At 45.8% G+C, this 15,727-nt stretch overlaps 1 protein-coding gene across 1 annotated transcript in view; it reads right to left on the reverse strand.

The window, feature by feature from the left end:
- Positions 1 to 3,705: 3,705 nt before the first annotated feature.
- The window catches only part of LOC308372709 (ephrin-A5-like), a 55,045-nt gene continuing 43,023 nt past the window's right edge, over positions 3,706 to 15,727 (reverse strand). The window contains exons 2-5 of the mRNA XM_080847994.1: positions 14,352 to 14,644; positions 8,565 to 8,630; positions 7,688 to 7,768; positions 3,706 to 6,726 (exon numbers count right to left, since the gene is read on the reverse strand). Of these exons, the coding sequence (XP_080704120.1) occupies positions 6,602 to 6,726; positions 7,688 to 7,768; positions 8,565 to 8,630; positions 14,352 to 14,644 (565 nt within the window). The 3' untranslated portion in view covers positions 3,706 to 6,601. The remainder of the gene's footprint in view (positions 6,727 to 7,687; positions 7,769 to 8,564; positions 8,631 to 14,351; positions 14,645 to 15,727) is intronic.

Raw genomic sequence — 15,727 nt, forward strand, 5'->3', positions numbered from 1 at the left:
TGCTTCCTCCTCCTCATCCTCCTCTTCAGTGCGGTTCAAAGGTTATAGGCGGCACGAAGACCTCCCAGTGAGACGAGTTGTTAGTTTTAACGCCGTTAATTCATCTACTCTCAAAATCCTTATTTTTAGTAATTTGGTGAGTGTGTAATACTTCAGTCTTTAGAGGAAAGAAAAACTGATGAATAAGTCAGACAGAGAGAAAGGGCAATGGTGAGAATTGACCTGATAATCCTCAATTACGCTGCCAGATAATCGCAGCAAGTGCATGCAGACCACACAGAGAGCCGTTCCTCAGCATCAGACAATATCCAGGAGAAAATCACCATCTCGATGACTCACAATAATAGCCATCATTTATGCACCTACGCACATTTAACATCTTTAGGCCTACAGCCCCCAAACACTGTTTGGATGTATGTTTCAGGATTGAGAATATTAAAACCATAAATCATGGCAAAATGTGCCGCTCAGCGCTTGTAGTTTATAGGGACCATCAGCACAGGATTCATTTTATTTAAGCGTCCTTATCCTCTCATATATTTCCCTTTATTATCAAAACTGGGTTGAATGTGCTGAAAGGGACTGGTTCATGCCTCATGATTCAAATGTCACAAAGTCCTCTGACTTTCCTCAATTTCTTGGCTTGTCTCTTTCAATCTATCCTATCAAATGTCAACATATTATGCCACTTCCTGCTCTATATGAGAGCATTGCAGTATCAGTATTATTCTTAAACATTGAATTGGTCCATTGCCACCTAAGTTAAAATGGAAAAATAAATTGCAGTCTAGGGCTTTATATCATGTGAGAACATACAGCAATACAGCATACAAATATGGTGTTTCGGCACGTCCTCTGACATGTAAAGAGCAGGGTTGTGTTCTGTATCGACTTCGAACGTTTACTTTCCCTGATGGTGAAATCTTATGGGTTTCATTTAGAGTCTCTCAAAGTCGAAATGAAATGTTTGTGTGTGTGTGGTGTGTGTGTGTGTGTGTGTGTGTGTGTGTGTGTGTGTGTGAGTGTGTGTGTGTGTGTGAGTGTGTGTGTGTGTGTACCACATATAACCAGCATATTCTTCTCTCCACTCCACTCTTAAGTTCACTTTCCCACCCAGGTCTACATCCTGGACCAATGTACAGAAAAGACTGACTTCAAACTGATATCACAAGCATCTTTGAATGTGTCCTCAAGTCTAAGGGAGGAGGTAACTCCTCCAATGGTATGGTAACGCCCTAAAGGTTAATGGTGTAACCGCAGGCTGGACTGACTCCAGAGGCTCTTTAATGAGTTCTTTTTAAATTAAGATGCACCACTATGCAGTTCCATCCCAATGCACAGCAGTCCTAACCAGGATTTGCCCTGTGCATCTCTCTGAGCAGCAGTCAGTGTCCCTCACTGAAAACAATATCTGGCAACCTTGAACTCACCTTATTAATATTCATTGATTTTATCATTGGCTATTGAATGCAACGCAGCAATTTAATAATGCTTCATAATGGAGGCCGGTGGGGGCGTCAGAGGGGGTTTGTCAATTTCCCGTCCTCGCTCGCTCTAAATGCATAGCGTCTCTCTCACTGTGAGAGCGTCCTCGCTCGCTCTAAATGCATAGCGTCCCAAATTCCTCTGATTTTTTTCTGCTCTTATTATGACATAATGACATGATTGATGGCCTTTTGAGCTCTAGCAGGCAAACAGTGTCAGACTATCAGTCTGCCCTGTCACCCAGCAGATTGGTCCAACGGCAACAAGTACCATAGGCAAAGTTCCCGAGGTGGCCCGGAGTGACTCTGAAGGTGAAATGGCCGTGTTTTTTCCTCAGGCCATTTCACCCTGTCATTTCTCCGCCTCCCCCCCCCCCCCCCCCCCCCCTGACAAACGACACGGTTCATTCATTAACCATACCTACAGCCTGTAGGTACACGAACACTGACAGAAATGTGCATCTGGCGCGTGAGCACTGCCAAAAAAACTGCCTCTTTACGAGTCCGCTATTGCTGACTGTCAACACATCAGTCATGTTCGAGAGCGCCGAACAGACTGCATGGGCTCGCCCTCGAGACGGCTGTGGCTCTGGTGACGATGTTTAATAAGAGGCACAGTCTCTTAATTGTGGCGTACAGCCATTTGGTTCCTCATGAGGGGGACATCGTCTGCGCTTATCTGCATGGCACTCGCTTCTGTCTGAGGCAGCATAGCCACATCCAGGTGCGTAAACACGACCAAGTGCCATCAAATCAGATCACAAAAATATCCTAAACTACCCCTTAAAATCTCTCTTTAATCTATTTTTTCCCTTGCGTTTTGGTTACATTCCAAAGGCCTTGGACAGGAGGTAGACTAAATGTCTGATAAGACATTGTGGTTGCTGTAGACGTCCTGTGAAAGTTAAGGGAAAATACTGGATTCAAGGTCTTTGCTTCAGTAAATATTTTTCTTTCTATTGGGGTTCAGAGTAGCTATTCATATTGGGTCTGCAGACCTTGCTTGCAATAATAAAAGACAGACTATCATATATATAATTTGCTGTTCCCCATTGCAGATAAAATGGTTGCTTATAGGGTATTCCGTGAAACAAAATTAAAATTCCACCCAAATTGGCTCATTGAAATTCCTGTCAGTATTCCATCAGATAAGTTGTGCAATTCATGTTTGTTCTGCAAAACTGTGATGAACACAAGCTGCACAAACAATGATTAACATTTTTCAGTGGTTTCATACTGATGTTTTCCCCTGCTTTCTCAGGCACCAAACAAGAGAAAACCAGCATTTACGAAACAAATTGGAGCATTTGGTTCTTGTTCAGACTATTTTACAGAGTGGTGTTTTACCACCTAACGAGACTGAAATGATATTGCTATGCCTGAGAAAACACCCACTTGTCATCAAATCGGCAAGTTTCAAAGGCAGTGAGTCATTCACATGAAGAAATGAAGACACTAAAAAAGTACAACAATGACAAAGAATTTTTATTTAATTTTTTTTTTGTAATTAGTCATAGCTGCTCCAACAAGTGTATTTACAAATAATGGCCATTGGAGATATAAATCGGTGTTCATACCACAGTATGTCATCACTGCACCATCAGAGGCAATCTGTCCCACATAAAATGCTTGTCTGAACCACATTTGTTTTACACTAATGACCCATGGGAGGCTGTTGTCCAATTGAAGTTGGCCTGAGAGAGAGACAAACTGGATATGTAAATGGTGCTCGGACAGCCTTGTCACAGAGGAACGAACAAAGACAGTAACAGCGAAGCCACAACAGGAATCCACCACTGGCAGGAAAAGAATGTTCTGTTACTTTGAGTTCCATCTGCTTCTCATTTGGCTGCATTATTTCTATGGGATCTGTACAATTTTCATATGTTCCTGGACAGGTAGGCTACTCCCATTCGAAGAAGAGACAGATGTTCCATGACACAGGAGGGTGTGGAGACAAACTGTAACAGACTCACAAGGCCGGAAACATAAATACTTAAGAGACGTTTGTTCCATTCAGCAGAACAGCACCCAGCCCATAACAAGACACAGGGTTTTGACGTTTGAGCACTGAATGAGCTGTGGCACTACAATACCTTCATTTTCTGACACTTGTTTTTGCTTTGTGTACAAACATCCACAAATATGGCTAAGTACAGAGTCCGTGGGGGGGGGGGGGGGGGTGGGGGGGGCGACATGTACATGAGGAGAGGGTAACAAAATCAACATTCCTATTTCTTGAGTTAAGTCAGTATACAAAAGATCACGTCACAGTACATACAAAGGCCATTCTGGAGAGGCGTCCGCAAAATAAAAACAGAACAAAACAAATGAACAAAAAATACAAAAGATGGTCAGCCCGGCCGGAACGACTCTCCAAGTGCAAGGATTCAACACAGATGGATGTGACGCTTCAGACAAGCATTCACAGACATCAACACTTCAAAGGAGCTCAAGACTACTCGAGTGACCTAGGTGAGATCCAGTTAGGGGGGGGGGGGGGGGGGGGTTGGGGGGGTAATAGCACTTTATGAAGTCCTTGGGTTGGAGTGCAATTCTACTGGTGACGTTCTAACGTTCTATGTCTGAATGCAGTGTTCCACAAACACACACCCAAGGGCTTGGGGGGAGGGTAAATCAGTCCATCTTAAAAGAATATGTGGGATCTGAACAGTTACGATAGTCCTCCTTGAAATGAACAGACTGTACATGTGGAGTAGTAAGTACAAGAGAAGAAGGACCAGAAGGCATCTTTATCTCATACAAAAAGCACATCAAAATGAAATTAATACTTTGATATCAAATGTTATTAGATTGTTTTTTTTTTCACTCTTTCTATGTGTCTCAATTAATTATTTTTTTTGTCCTTCAGGAGAGGTACAAAATACACTAACACTGCATGTTATATAGACTAGCTACGGATACACAGTATCCACAAAAGTGAGCGCATTGGCATTCCCCTGTGTTATATGTCTGAATAATCATATTAAAACCTAACTAATGCAGTGGGACACCGAGAGGGCGGTCGTCCACACATAGGCCTACTGAATGACGGCTTTACAAAGAGCATCTACTTTTGCTATGTTTTACGTGTACAACTTGAACAAAGAGCGACCGACAAAATCATAAAAGAGAAACCACCACTGTATCACACAAGCGACAACACGACAGTGCTGGCATAACCACCACAGGCTAACTGCACCTGATATCTGCAGGGATTGAAGGAGGGGTGTAGTGAATGCTTCCCCGTGGGTTAGGTTTCTTTGTGTGTGTGTGTGTGTGTGTGTGTGTGTGTCTGAGTGTGTAAAAAGCCAATTTCTATTGATCACAGAGGGAGCGTTCCTCTCTGCAAGCAAATCCCCCCCACTTCGTTTTGCAGCAGTAAGGCTACTCCACGGCTGAACCGGACACCGAGCCTCCCCCGCTAGAGTTGATTTTTTAATTCCAGAAATAACCCAGCGCAAGGCCTCCCAGTATGGGGCCTGCATGCTTTGACACTCTGGACAACATCAAAGAGCCCATTAAATCATGCCCGCGTGTCAGCTGCATCAGCCGGCAGACACTAACGTTCTGTCAATGTTTGGGCACTGTTTCAGCGCAGTGGGCATGCCGCTGCCAGCCAAGTCAGCACCACGTTACTGGGGATGGGGGAGATGGAGGTTAGGTGTTCAGAAGTTTAAAACAACAAATTCCAACAATTTCATCCTCAGTTTTTTTTCTTTCTTTTTTGCTAAAGGTTCAAGAAAATAATTTATTTTATGTTGACTCCATGCTTAAAAATGTATCAATCCCTGAAAGCAGTGTTTTTTGTATCATTCTTAATACGCATGATTATGTTTATGATCAGGAGGGGAAAAAAACACATTTGATTGGGAGAGAAATGAAAACTTGAAACTGATGTGAGTCTGGGATGGGGTGGATTGGCTTGCTGCATTTGAAAGCACTTCATTACAGATGGTGTTCTTCTCCCTCCCCTCACATGAGAACCCAAACTTCAAGTTGAAAAAAAAAAAAAAAAGTCTGTTCAGAAACAACCACAGACAGATGATGCCCATGGCAAATATGGTGAAAAGCATACTCTTCATCCCTGATTTTTGCTTGACAAGTGGTTCAACTCAAATAATTACATGTCTGCATCAAATACTGACATCGTTCTTTCCATTAAAAAATTGGGCATTTTTTTTTTTCACCTGCATTCAGACAATTGGCAATGACAGAACAGGGACAGAACTAAATCTGAACAATAAATAGGAAAATACTGTTCTGCCAAAAACAAATTAGGATACAGTGGAACAAGGCTGTACTCGAACACTCTATGTGAAATGCTCTTTAAAGATGCAGCCTCCATCTTTCCCTGTCTTTACTGTACACCTCATACAAAGCAACCCACTTGAGTGCTTCTTTATCCGTCTTCTCCTTTCTTCTAGCAAAACATCAAATCAACTAACCCATTCACCCAAAGAAAGCTCCACCAAAGCCCGGATAAGAGCCTTCCTCACACAGCGGCGATAAGTTTCAAAGCATCAATGTCCATCATCTGGTCTCCATGGTGGTGGCGTCCATGCTCAAAACCCCCCACCCTCAAGTCCAAATGGCTGGGGCACTCAAGGTCCCCTGGTTGCCTCCGCGTTCCCACTGGTAAGAGTCTTCCAATGAAACAGTTCAGGCTGTCAGGCTGTCTTCAGACAGAGTCAATCTGTGACCTGAGGCAGTCCACACCACATCCATTTCTCTCCACATTAGACCCATGAGCAAGTTGATTCATGTGGGTGTGTGTATATGTTGGGGGGCGGGGGCGGCAGGGGGGACACAGTAAAAAAAAAAAAACTTTGTTGGACAATTAGAAACAGTGAAGTGTCAAAAACACTTTTGGCATCTTACTGTAACTGCAACTCTTGAGAGAGAAAAACAAAAGAGGCCCGTCTCAAGGATAACAGCCGACTGACGCGAGTCACGGACGAAAAGATAGTCAAAGAGAGAGACAGCAAGAAAGAGACAGAGAGAGAGAGAGATATGAGTAAAAACTGGTTTGAAAAAGTGCTCATTTGAGTGGCCCTCTCCGCAGGTGTGTGTGTGTGTATGTGTTTGTGTGTGTGTGTTTGCTTCTCGGGCGGAGGCTATAACGAGGCAAGGGCAGCCAGAAGGAGCAGGGCGGTGGCCAGCAGCAGAGCAGGGGTCCTGCGGCAGGGGCTGGCGTTCACGTCCCCTCTGGAAGGTTCCGCTGACTCGTGACTTGTGTCATCTGAGGGGACAGGAAAGGAGCAGAGTGTCACTTGTGTCATGGCTGACACCAGGTGTCTTTCCCAACCACTAATTTAGCCTCTCAGAGGCAGGTGAGAAAAAAGGGCCTTGGATCTAATAGCAGCAAGACACTTGAACCACACAGCTCATTACATTTACCAAAGTAATTCATTTTAAAAATCAAATAATCAAAATCAGTAAATGCACCTGCATGTTGAATATATTTGCAAACAGGGAACAAAATGAACTTTTTATCCATCCAGCTAAAGTGGCTGGTAGATAAAAGTTACCGGCCAGGCATATTTTTTACAGCCAAAATGTATTCATTAAAATAAAAAAATAATTTGAATTCTTGTTCCTTGCAACCGCTCTACAACCACTGCAGTGCCATGCACTGAATACTTCAGCCATTCTTGGGCTTACCAAAATCCATTGTAAGCCACCTCACATTGAATGTTCTCACCCCCCTTAGCAGTAGTAGCTGTAGCAAGGTTAACTGAGGTAATGCTGGTTGCCTGTGGTTCAATAACATCATGGTAGCTGTACAATTTCTCTGAATTGTGGAAGAAGGCGCCACTCCAGGTATATATCTCCACATTATGCAAACTCGAACGTTTAGTAACCGAATTGTGTAGCTGGTGTTATGCTCTGTGTGTGTCCCCTCTCCCTGTTGTATAGATATGGCAAGCCATTTTAACATGATTAGACTGACGAGACAGACAAGCCAAATCTTTTTTGAAGATGTATGTGACCGTATTTTACACACCAGTTACTGCCATCATTCACCTGCCAACACAAAATTCTACACACCATCTGCCCTTGGCAGGTGCTAGTTCTGTTCCCTGTTTACATACAAATACAGCTTTAGGTTATTCACACACAATACAGCTACCCACAAACTTTCAGAAGCTAAGAGTCTTTTACAGAGAAAGAGTGAAAGAATAGGGGTGTCCCATACAAACCTCGTGGCTCTATAGAATTATCCACTTTGTCATTGACGTCAAACACTTGATCATGAACAGTGATAGTTTTCACACAGTTGTCTGTAAAAGACACAGAAAAGCTTTGTTAGTTCTGTTAGTAATGGAAACCAAACATTGTGCCCAGCAGGAAATAAACTCCAATTACCTCTACATTAGATGATTACATCACATAACATGCACATGATTTTAATGTATAAATTTGGCCTCTATATAAAAGCCCTTGCTAGTGCTAAAATAACATATCCTAAATGAAAAGATATCATCTTACTAATAAAGTTGCACAATATCCTTGCAATCTGGCGCTCTGAAGAGGATCAACAACTAAACTCAACAAGAGTTTTCACACCGCAGCAGGGCGGCCCATCTACTCAGGCCTTCAGGCTAGCGCGGGGAACAAAGCCCAAAAAAAATACAAAAGAGAGAAGAGAGAGGCCGCAAACACAAAAAGAGAGGCCGCAAACACAAAAAGAGAGGCCGCAAACACAAAAAGAGAGGCCGCAAACACAAAAAGAGAGGCCGCAAACACAAAAAGAGAGGCCGCAAACACAAAAGGCATAACAAAACAAGAACCTCGAAGATGCTCTCTTCCGTAGTAAAAACAAGCACACAGTTAGAGGGCCCAAACAATTGAAAAAACTTGAGATGAAAACAACAAAAGAGATGTTCCCCTCATGATGTAAACACAATTTACACAGTGTGCAAAAACACTCTTTTTTTTCATAGTGTCCCTGAAAAGCTGCACCACCTCTAATGCACTTCGAAGTCTATCACACAAACTGGGCATGCATTAAGTCAGTCAGTCAGTGTGCCAAGAGCAGCAGTGCCAGGGATCCAGTGAGGGCATGAGGGGACTTACTAGCTGGTCTGACGAAAACCTTCAGCCTCAGGCAGCTCCGTCTCCCGTTCTCAGCAATGGTGGAGGCTGAAACACACACAGTAAAGAGACATGTTTACTATTAAGAGCAGGCAATCCACACCAGATGTTTCTCCCCCCTCCTCCCCCTGTTCTCTCAGCACTCACCCCATGACCCATACACACATGGAAAAAAAAAGGTAATTTCTCACACCAAAACACTGAAGAGTTGAGGAGCACAATCTGTCCTCCTTTGAAAGACAAGACAAATGTTCTTATCACTGTTGTGTTTAAAGAAAATAGCAACAGCAATCCTGGGAGGAAAGAAACTGATGGGATGTTGCCGCCTGGGAATATGCAGTAATAGTTATGACACATATCCTATCCTTTTACTGAGGGGGGAAAAGAAGTCATGTGCATTACAGGCTATTTCGTCTGATCCTATGTTCACCATATTGCAATGGTACAGTGTGCAATGTGTGTGTGGCCAAAAAGAGAATGTTGAGAATGTTCTGTAAGCATTTTTTGGCGTTTATGAAACTGATCCACCTTTGTGGCTTTTTCTTCTACCTTTGTTTTTTGTTTGTTGGTAAAGACACCTAATTACCAGATTTCAATCTTTACTTGAGCGCATCCTGTAGGAACCTGCCCTGTAAGAGACAACCCAGCGTGGCACATCCTTGTCTGGGCACATTGTGTAAAAACACACAATCAGGCTCTGCCACCTTCCCCCCTCCTGGAGAACAAACACACACTTGGCCCCTCACAGTGTGAGATGTTCTGGCTCGCTGTCACATTCCCCCCGGGCTGTACCCTTCCCCCCCGTGCCCGACCCAACTCAATTTGTTCCCTTCATAATGGCGAGCTCATTCAAGTCTTAAGGAAAAAGAGTGCACTGATGGCTGCTCTCCTCGCGGGCCCACCTTTACACGCCTCGTAACACGATCCGCCGTTGTCAGAAGGGCGTGGAGATGAGAGGAGCGAGTGGAGGGGCCAGGGGCCGTGACTCTCGTGGATCGCTCAGCAGGAGAGAGCGATTGAATAATGAGGAGAGGAGAGCACTTCACAAAGCCAACCAGCACCACCACACACAACCCCCCACCCCTGCTCTCTATTCTATGAGTGCATCAGCCGTGCCAACACTGCTGAATCATTTTAAAGGCACTGTCTGTCTACTGTGGGAATTCACAGCGCGCCCAGTCTGTTTTGTACAAGTGTCCCAGCATGTTAACAAGCCTCGCATTTTTTCCTTTGAGGTTGCAACAAATAACAGACCTCTTTTCTTTTTTTTAGGTGGCCTGTTCCTCGATTGAAATAACACGAAGGACAACCAGGCATGCCGGCTTTGATGGTGAACAAGCATCTCTGTCTGAAAAAAAACTCTGAGCATTTTATTGGCTTCGAGTGACCTCGGCACCTGCTCCTTGAAAGGTGATTGGCCATGAGAGGCATTGGCACCTGCCTCTCAGACTTCAACTGGCCACGACCCACCACCACACCTGCTTCTGAACTTTCAATTGGCTCCAAATAGCTTCACCACCTGCAACCGGCACCTCCAAGTGCCTGCAACCCATACCAACACCTGGTGCTCATAAAAGTGGCTGCCGAAGACCTGCCCTGACTCTGGCTGGCACTCAGATCACAGACACCATGTTTAGAGTCCTTGTGCACAGAGCTCCAGCCCGACTGGGGATAGGAGATAAATATCGCAATCTGAGGAGCCAGACTTCTGCCTCTACATGAAGCTTGAGTCATAAACAGGTCTGTAGGTGGGGACCAAGGAAATATAATGCCAATGCCACAAAACACACACAGAACATAACCTTTCCTCTCCCTCTGTGTGTGTGTGTGTGTGTGTGTGTGTGTGTGTGTGTGTGTGTGTGTGTGTGAGTCCATAATGAAGTACAATATATGTTCTGACTCCCCTGGATCCCTGCTGTGTGCGGTCTGTGTTGATCTCTGCCATGTCTCCGTCTCCCGAGCCCACAGCTGCAGGGGATGGGTTGAATCAGGGGGCTCATGTGCTGTCTGCTCTGACATACCAGGGCTTTTCGCGCACCCTTAATCACATCCCCACAAGCATATTTACTTTGATTTGGGCAAAATTGCTTTTGTCTCATTCCAGCAGTCTGGCCTGCTCCAGGGGCCAGTCCCCCCCGCCCCCGACGCTTGATTGGAAACATCACATGAGAGGGTCACTTGGCCTGGGGGGCCACCGTGAGCCTCGCTTGTGTCGGTGTGTGAGGGATGTCTGTGTGCTTGCTGTGTGTTAAGTGTGTTAGGGATTTATTTTTGTGCTTGTGTCAGTGTGTGTGTGTGTGGGGGGGGGGGGGTATGTTTTTGTTTGTTTGCATGTGAAGGCTGACGTGTGTGTGTGTGTGTGTGTATGTGTGTTTGTGTGTGCAGTGCACACATGTGTTTGTCCTTTAGATTCTACCCTGTGTGTCGAATGTGTGTGTTAGCGTGTGCCCATGTCGTCTTCATGCTAAGCGTGTGTGTGCATGTCTTTACATGTGTCTGTTTGCAGTCGTGGTTCAGTATGTGTGTGTGTGTACGTGTGCATGTGTGTGTGCATGTCTTTACATGTGTCTGTTTGCACTCATGGTTCAGTGTGTGTGTGTGTATATGTGTGTGGGTGTGTGTGTGTGTACGTGTGCGTGTGCGTGTATGGGAATCCATTTGTTTAAAAATTCTGAGCAACAATACCTGCTGGGCATTCTTCCTCTTCTGCGAGACCAAAAACAAGTAAGTGATTCCACAATATAAAAAAAGAAAAAAGAAATGCTCTCCCATTTCAAAGCCCTCATCACAAAAAAATCCCACCAGAACAGCAAAAAGGGATTACCATTCTCGACTTGACAGTGCTAATTACTCCAGCGCCTCGTGAAGGGACAGTCACGTCAATCACCCGGAGGCCATTCTGACTTTGTCAGCGCGGATCGAGTAACTTACCTCACGCCGGGCTGCTGACAGACATGCAGGGTCAGACAGACGCTTCCAGCGCTAACTCTGGCCAGAGTTGCTCATTCTAGTCTGCCGCACACCGAGGGCGGTTCCGTGACCCCTCCCCACATGGCTGACACTAGATCCTGGTTAGTCCCCCCAACCCCCCCGCACACACACTTCATCATCTCCAATGAAGTTCACCCCCCCTTCGCCTCCATCGTGTAGACACCCAGGGGGTGGGAAAACCACAGACGCTGTAGTGCCCACGCCTGACTGAGAGGGGGGGGTGTAGTGGTGGTGGTGGGGGGGGGGGGGGTACTGGATGCTTGCTAACAGTGAGGTTATGAATGGGGAGTGCTGGATGTAGACTGATTTCCCTGGTGTGTCTGGATAGGTGTTTTTGTATTCGTTTTTTGGGGACATTTTCTTTCGCACCTCCAGTACCTCCACCTGATCCCCAGCGAAATTAAATAGGGGCTTGGTCAGGCGTGAAAGAGCTCTGTCTTGCTGGACTGCAATGTCCTCTATGTTTCAGGAGTGTGTCCTCTAATTAGACGGCGAGGGAATGTCCCCCCCTATCTGTGTCATTACTATGACAGGAGTCCTGGTTTCAGAAGGACGGCTCCAGCTTTTGAACTGGGCTTATGTGAGATGCAGTGCAATGCCACTGGGGGCCTCTTAGGGTACAAGACTAGACAGATGACAAACCGCCCCCGAAATTGGATTTCTATCCTCCGAGATTATAATCAGACTTCCATGTTGAGCCCAGTTGGGGTAAAAACATGATGCCTTTAAACCCTTTCAGATCCAGGGTTCAACTGCATGTGTCGCCTGATATTGACCTTTGGCCAGGCGCTGTCGCCCAACTGATCCCCCACCCTGCCCTTTCCTCACTGCTCGACCCCCTTCTCCCTACACAAGTGCAGGGGGCAGTCTGTACTGGGACTTAAAGCTGACCTGGTGTTGTCTATCATGTTGGGGTTAACAAAGACGCTCTTGTGCTCGTGATGAAGACGAGAATGAGACACCACCGACAACCGAGAGCTGTTCACAGTCACAGAGAAGCAGCCACTGCCGTTTCTTTCACATTTACATCCTCCATCAGCAGGGAGCCAGTAGTCTTAGGGAGATAAGAGGAAATACAGCCCCTCTGTCTGACCTTTGGCTATCCCAAACTCTGGAAAGTCATAATTCATGGGGATATGTTTGTGCTGCACATATGCCAGTTTCCTTCAAGTATGCACTGTCCAAACTAGTCTGGGGGCAGCAAAGCTACTGAATAAAAACCACCCAAAGGGCATATCAGGGGCTGACAAGGAAGTACGCTATCTATGGTTAAAGAGAGAAGGCAGAAACTTCAGATAGAATCCAGTGTTTTTTCTTGTGTGCTCTGAATCATAAGGATAAAAGGGTAATATAGTGCTCTCCAAATCAGTGGGAGTTCTGGTGCTGATATGAACTGCACACAGCTTATTCCATCTGCACTCCGCCAAAGGCAATATCCCTCCGGACCGCCAGTGAATGCCTTCTCTCAGACGGTGTGGTTGCACTCCGATTTCATTTCTTAAGCGTTTGATTTCGGGTTGGATCATTTGTTGTTTCTCCGGCCTTTCTTTTTTGTCCAGGGCCACGGCACTGGGGAGACAACAAGGCTCTTTTTGTTTTATCGGGTCGGTTAGCGTTGAGTCATAAAAAAAACGAGTCATTCAGGAAAAAGCCAGGGGTGGTATGAGTCCTCCCATTTACTGTAAAGTCCCTCAGATTAGCCAGAGGCTAATCTCCTCAAGGAAGTCTAACCTGACAGTTGACGCACAAACCTCAGAGCCCTGAGCTGTGCGCTGGAACATCTAGAAAGGCTGGGAACTACACAAGATAGCTGCCGAGAGGATCTTAATGTAACAAACTCTACATTATTCTTTATCTATTCACTTCCCAACTTTGTCATAGCATTCTGACGGTGTGGGAAGACCTCAGTTTTGACTATCACGTGTACGTACACAAACACACACACACACACACACACACACACACACACACACACACACACACACACACACAACCACATGCCAGCGCTCCATGTCTCCGGTACATGTGCACATGGAAGAACTCATCTCAGATGGTCGGGCCGCTCCTGTGTCCTATTTAGTCTTCCTTGCAGGCTCCCGGTGGGGATCTGACTCCAGTTGTAAAAACACGACTTTGGATGCTTGTTTTTCGGAGCCCTCTCACAGGCCGGAGTAAGCTGAGACCGGGGCTCCGCAACAAAGCTTTCTTCTGAGGGAAACCGCGAGAGGCAAGATGTTTTTCCCTAAAGTTAATGTTTTCGTTCAAGTCTGTTTGCCAAGACTCCTGAAAAACAAAGTCGCAGTTTGACCGCGGGAGGGTGGAGGCGGGATGCTTTTCTATATTCCGCGCTCGGAATCGACGGCTCGGTCCTGAAAGCTGACCGTTCAATTTAAGAGCAAGTGGTGTGATCACCTGCCAGAATGGCGTCATGCAAATATAACCATTTTATATCATTATAGTTGGCCAGATATTAAAAAAATCTTAAATTCCCTTAAAGATTATTTGTGTCGGTAATGTTTGGTACACAAACATCTAATTTAAATGCATGTTTCCTTGCAAGAGACATGACCACAAATAGTATCAAAATGTATCATCAATAGTATCAAGAGTATTTACTGTATACTATATACCAAAAGATACATTGAAATGAGGCAGACATGCAGAGAAGACAGTGATCTGATACTTCTCAAACAGGTTATTGTACACCAGCATAACAACCAACACCCACACACACACACACACACACACACACACACACACACGGGCGCGTATACTTACAGATATAGTAGTACTCGCGACCAGGCCTGAATTCGAAGCCCAGGGAAAAGGGTGTGAAGAGCTGGAACTTCTCTGAGAACTTCAGCGGGCCGTTGGGCGAGATGGGCCGGTTGCACTCCCAGCGCTTGAAGCCCTTGGCGGTGTGGTCGCAGGTGCTGTAGCCGTCATAGTTCACCATGTAGAGCACGTAGCGCTCTGTGCGCTCATCCGGCACCCCCTCCATGTAGTGGGGACAGTAGACGTCCAGATAGTCATTGATGCACACGTCAATGTGATAGTCTCCCCGGTAGAACCTGCCATTGGAAGAGAGCAAGAGGGAGAGAGAATAGGTTCATTATTTATCTGAATAAGATTCTGAATCAGGCAAGAAGAAAGACAAGAGAGAGCGAATGACAGAGAAATATAAACACAGGCTTGGACAGATAATGGAGGGGGTGGCTGTCGAGAGAGGGAGGCAGTGAGGGAACGTTCTAGAGAGGAGGAAGGACGACAGAAGACAGGCATGGGGAAGACAGCGAGGGAAGAGTGAGATGCCGCAGCACACAGTCTGTCAGTCAGCGCTCTGGCAGGAGGCCAGTTCCTCCGCTCAGGAATAACACACACATACAAGCCAGTCTAATCCCATATTTGTTGTGAGATCAATGGGGGGAACTCACACTCACACTCACATCTCACACACAAGCTGTTAAACCCTCCAGGAGAATGACATTTTCATCAGCCTTTGGAGACAACAAAAAGATGAATGAGTATCAAAACGACAACGTGGCCAAATTCATTTTTCTTTTTATTTGGGGGGGGGGTTTGAAAGCCCTACACACACACAGGCGTTGCCAGAAGAATCCCACACTAACAGATTTACATCTTGTTTTTGGTAAGATGAGAGGACCTCCAGGGGCTTTGGCGGAGTTGCATGTCAGCGAGATATGCACGGCATTCCCTCGCAGGAAGCCGTTTAGGGAAAAAAAAGAAACAACAACATATACTCCCGACGGCTCCATATAAGGTTGCATTGAGACAGCTAGGAGTCAGGCGGGCCCAGGTTCAACCGCTGAGCAAGCTGACCGCTCTCCTGTAGCCTGAGCAGCTCATAGAGCACCTCTGACAGGCGGCTGTGGTTTTCACTGAAGCACAGATCAGAGTCGTGACGCACAAGTCCGACATCAGAGACCGTCAGGATCAGGGAGTGGGTCTTGATGTGTGGCAATGTGTTTTGTGGTGTGTGGGTGGGTTATTTATGTGGGGGGGACATGAGTACTGCATTATGTGTGTGTGTAAGTAAACATATGTGTGTGTGTGTGTGTGTGTGTGTGTGTGTGTGTGTGTATGCTTCCTCATGGAATGTGTGGTGTGAAAAGCAATTGGGTAATGTGTATTTA

This window comes from Sprattus sprattus, assembly GCF_963457725.1.
Source record: "Sprattus sprattus genome assembly, chromosome: 11".
In the NCBI taxonomy this organism is placed as follows: Eukaryota; Metazoa; Chordata; class Actinopteri; order Clupeiformes; family Clupeidae; genus Sprattus; species Sprattus sprattus.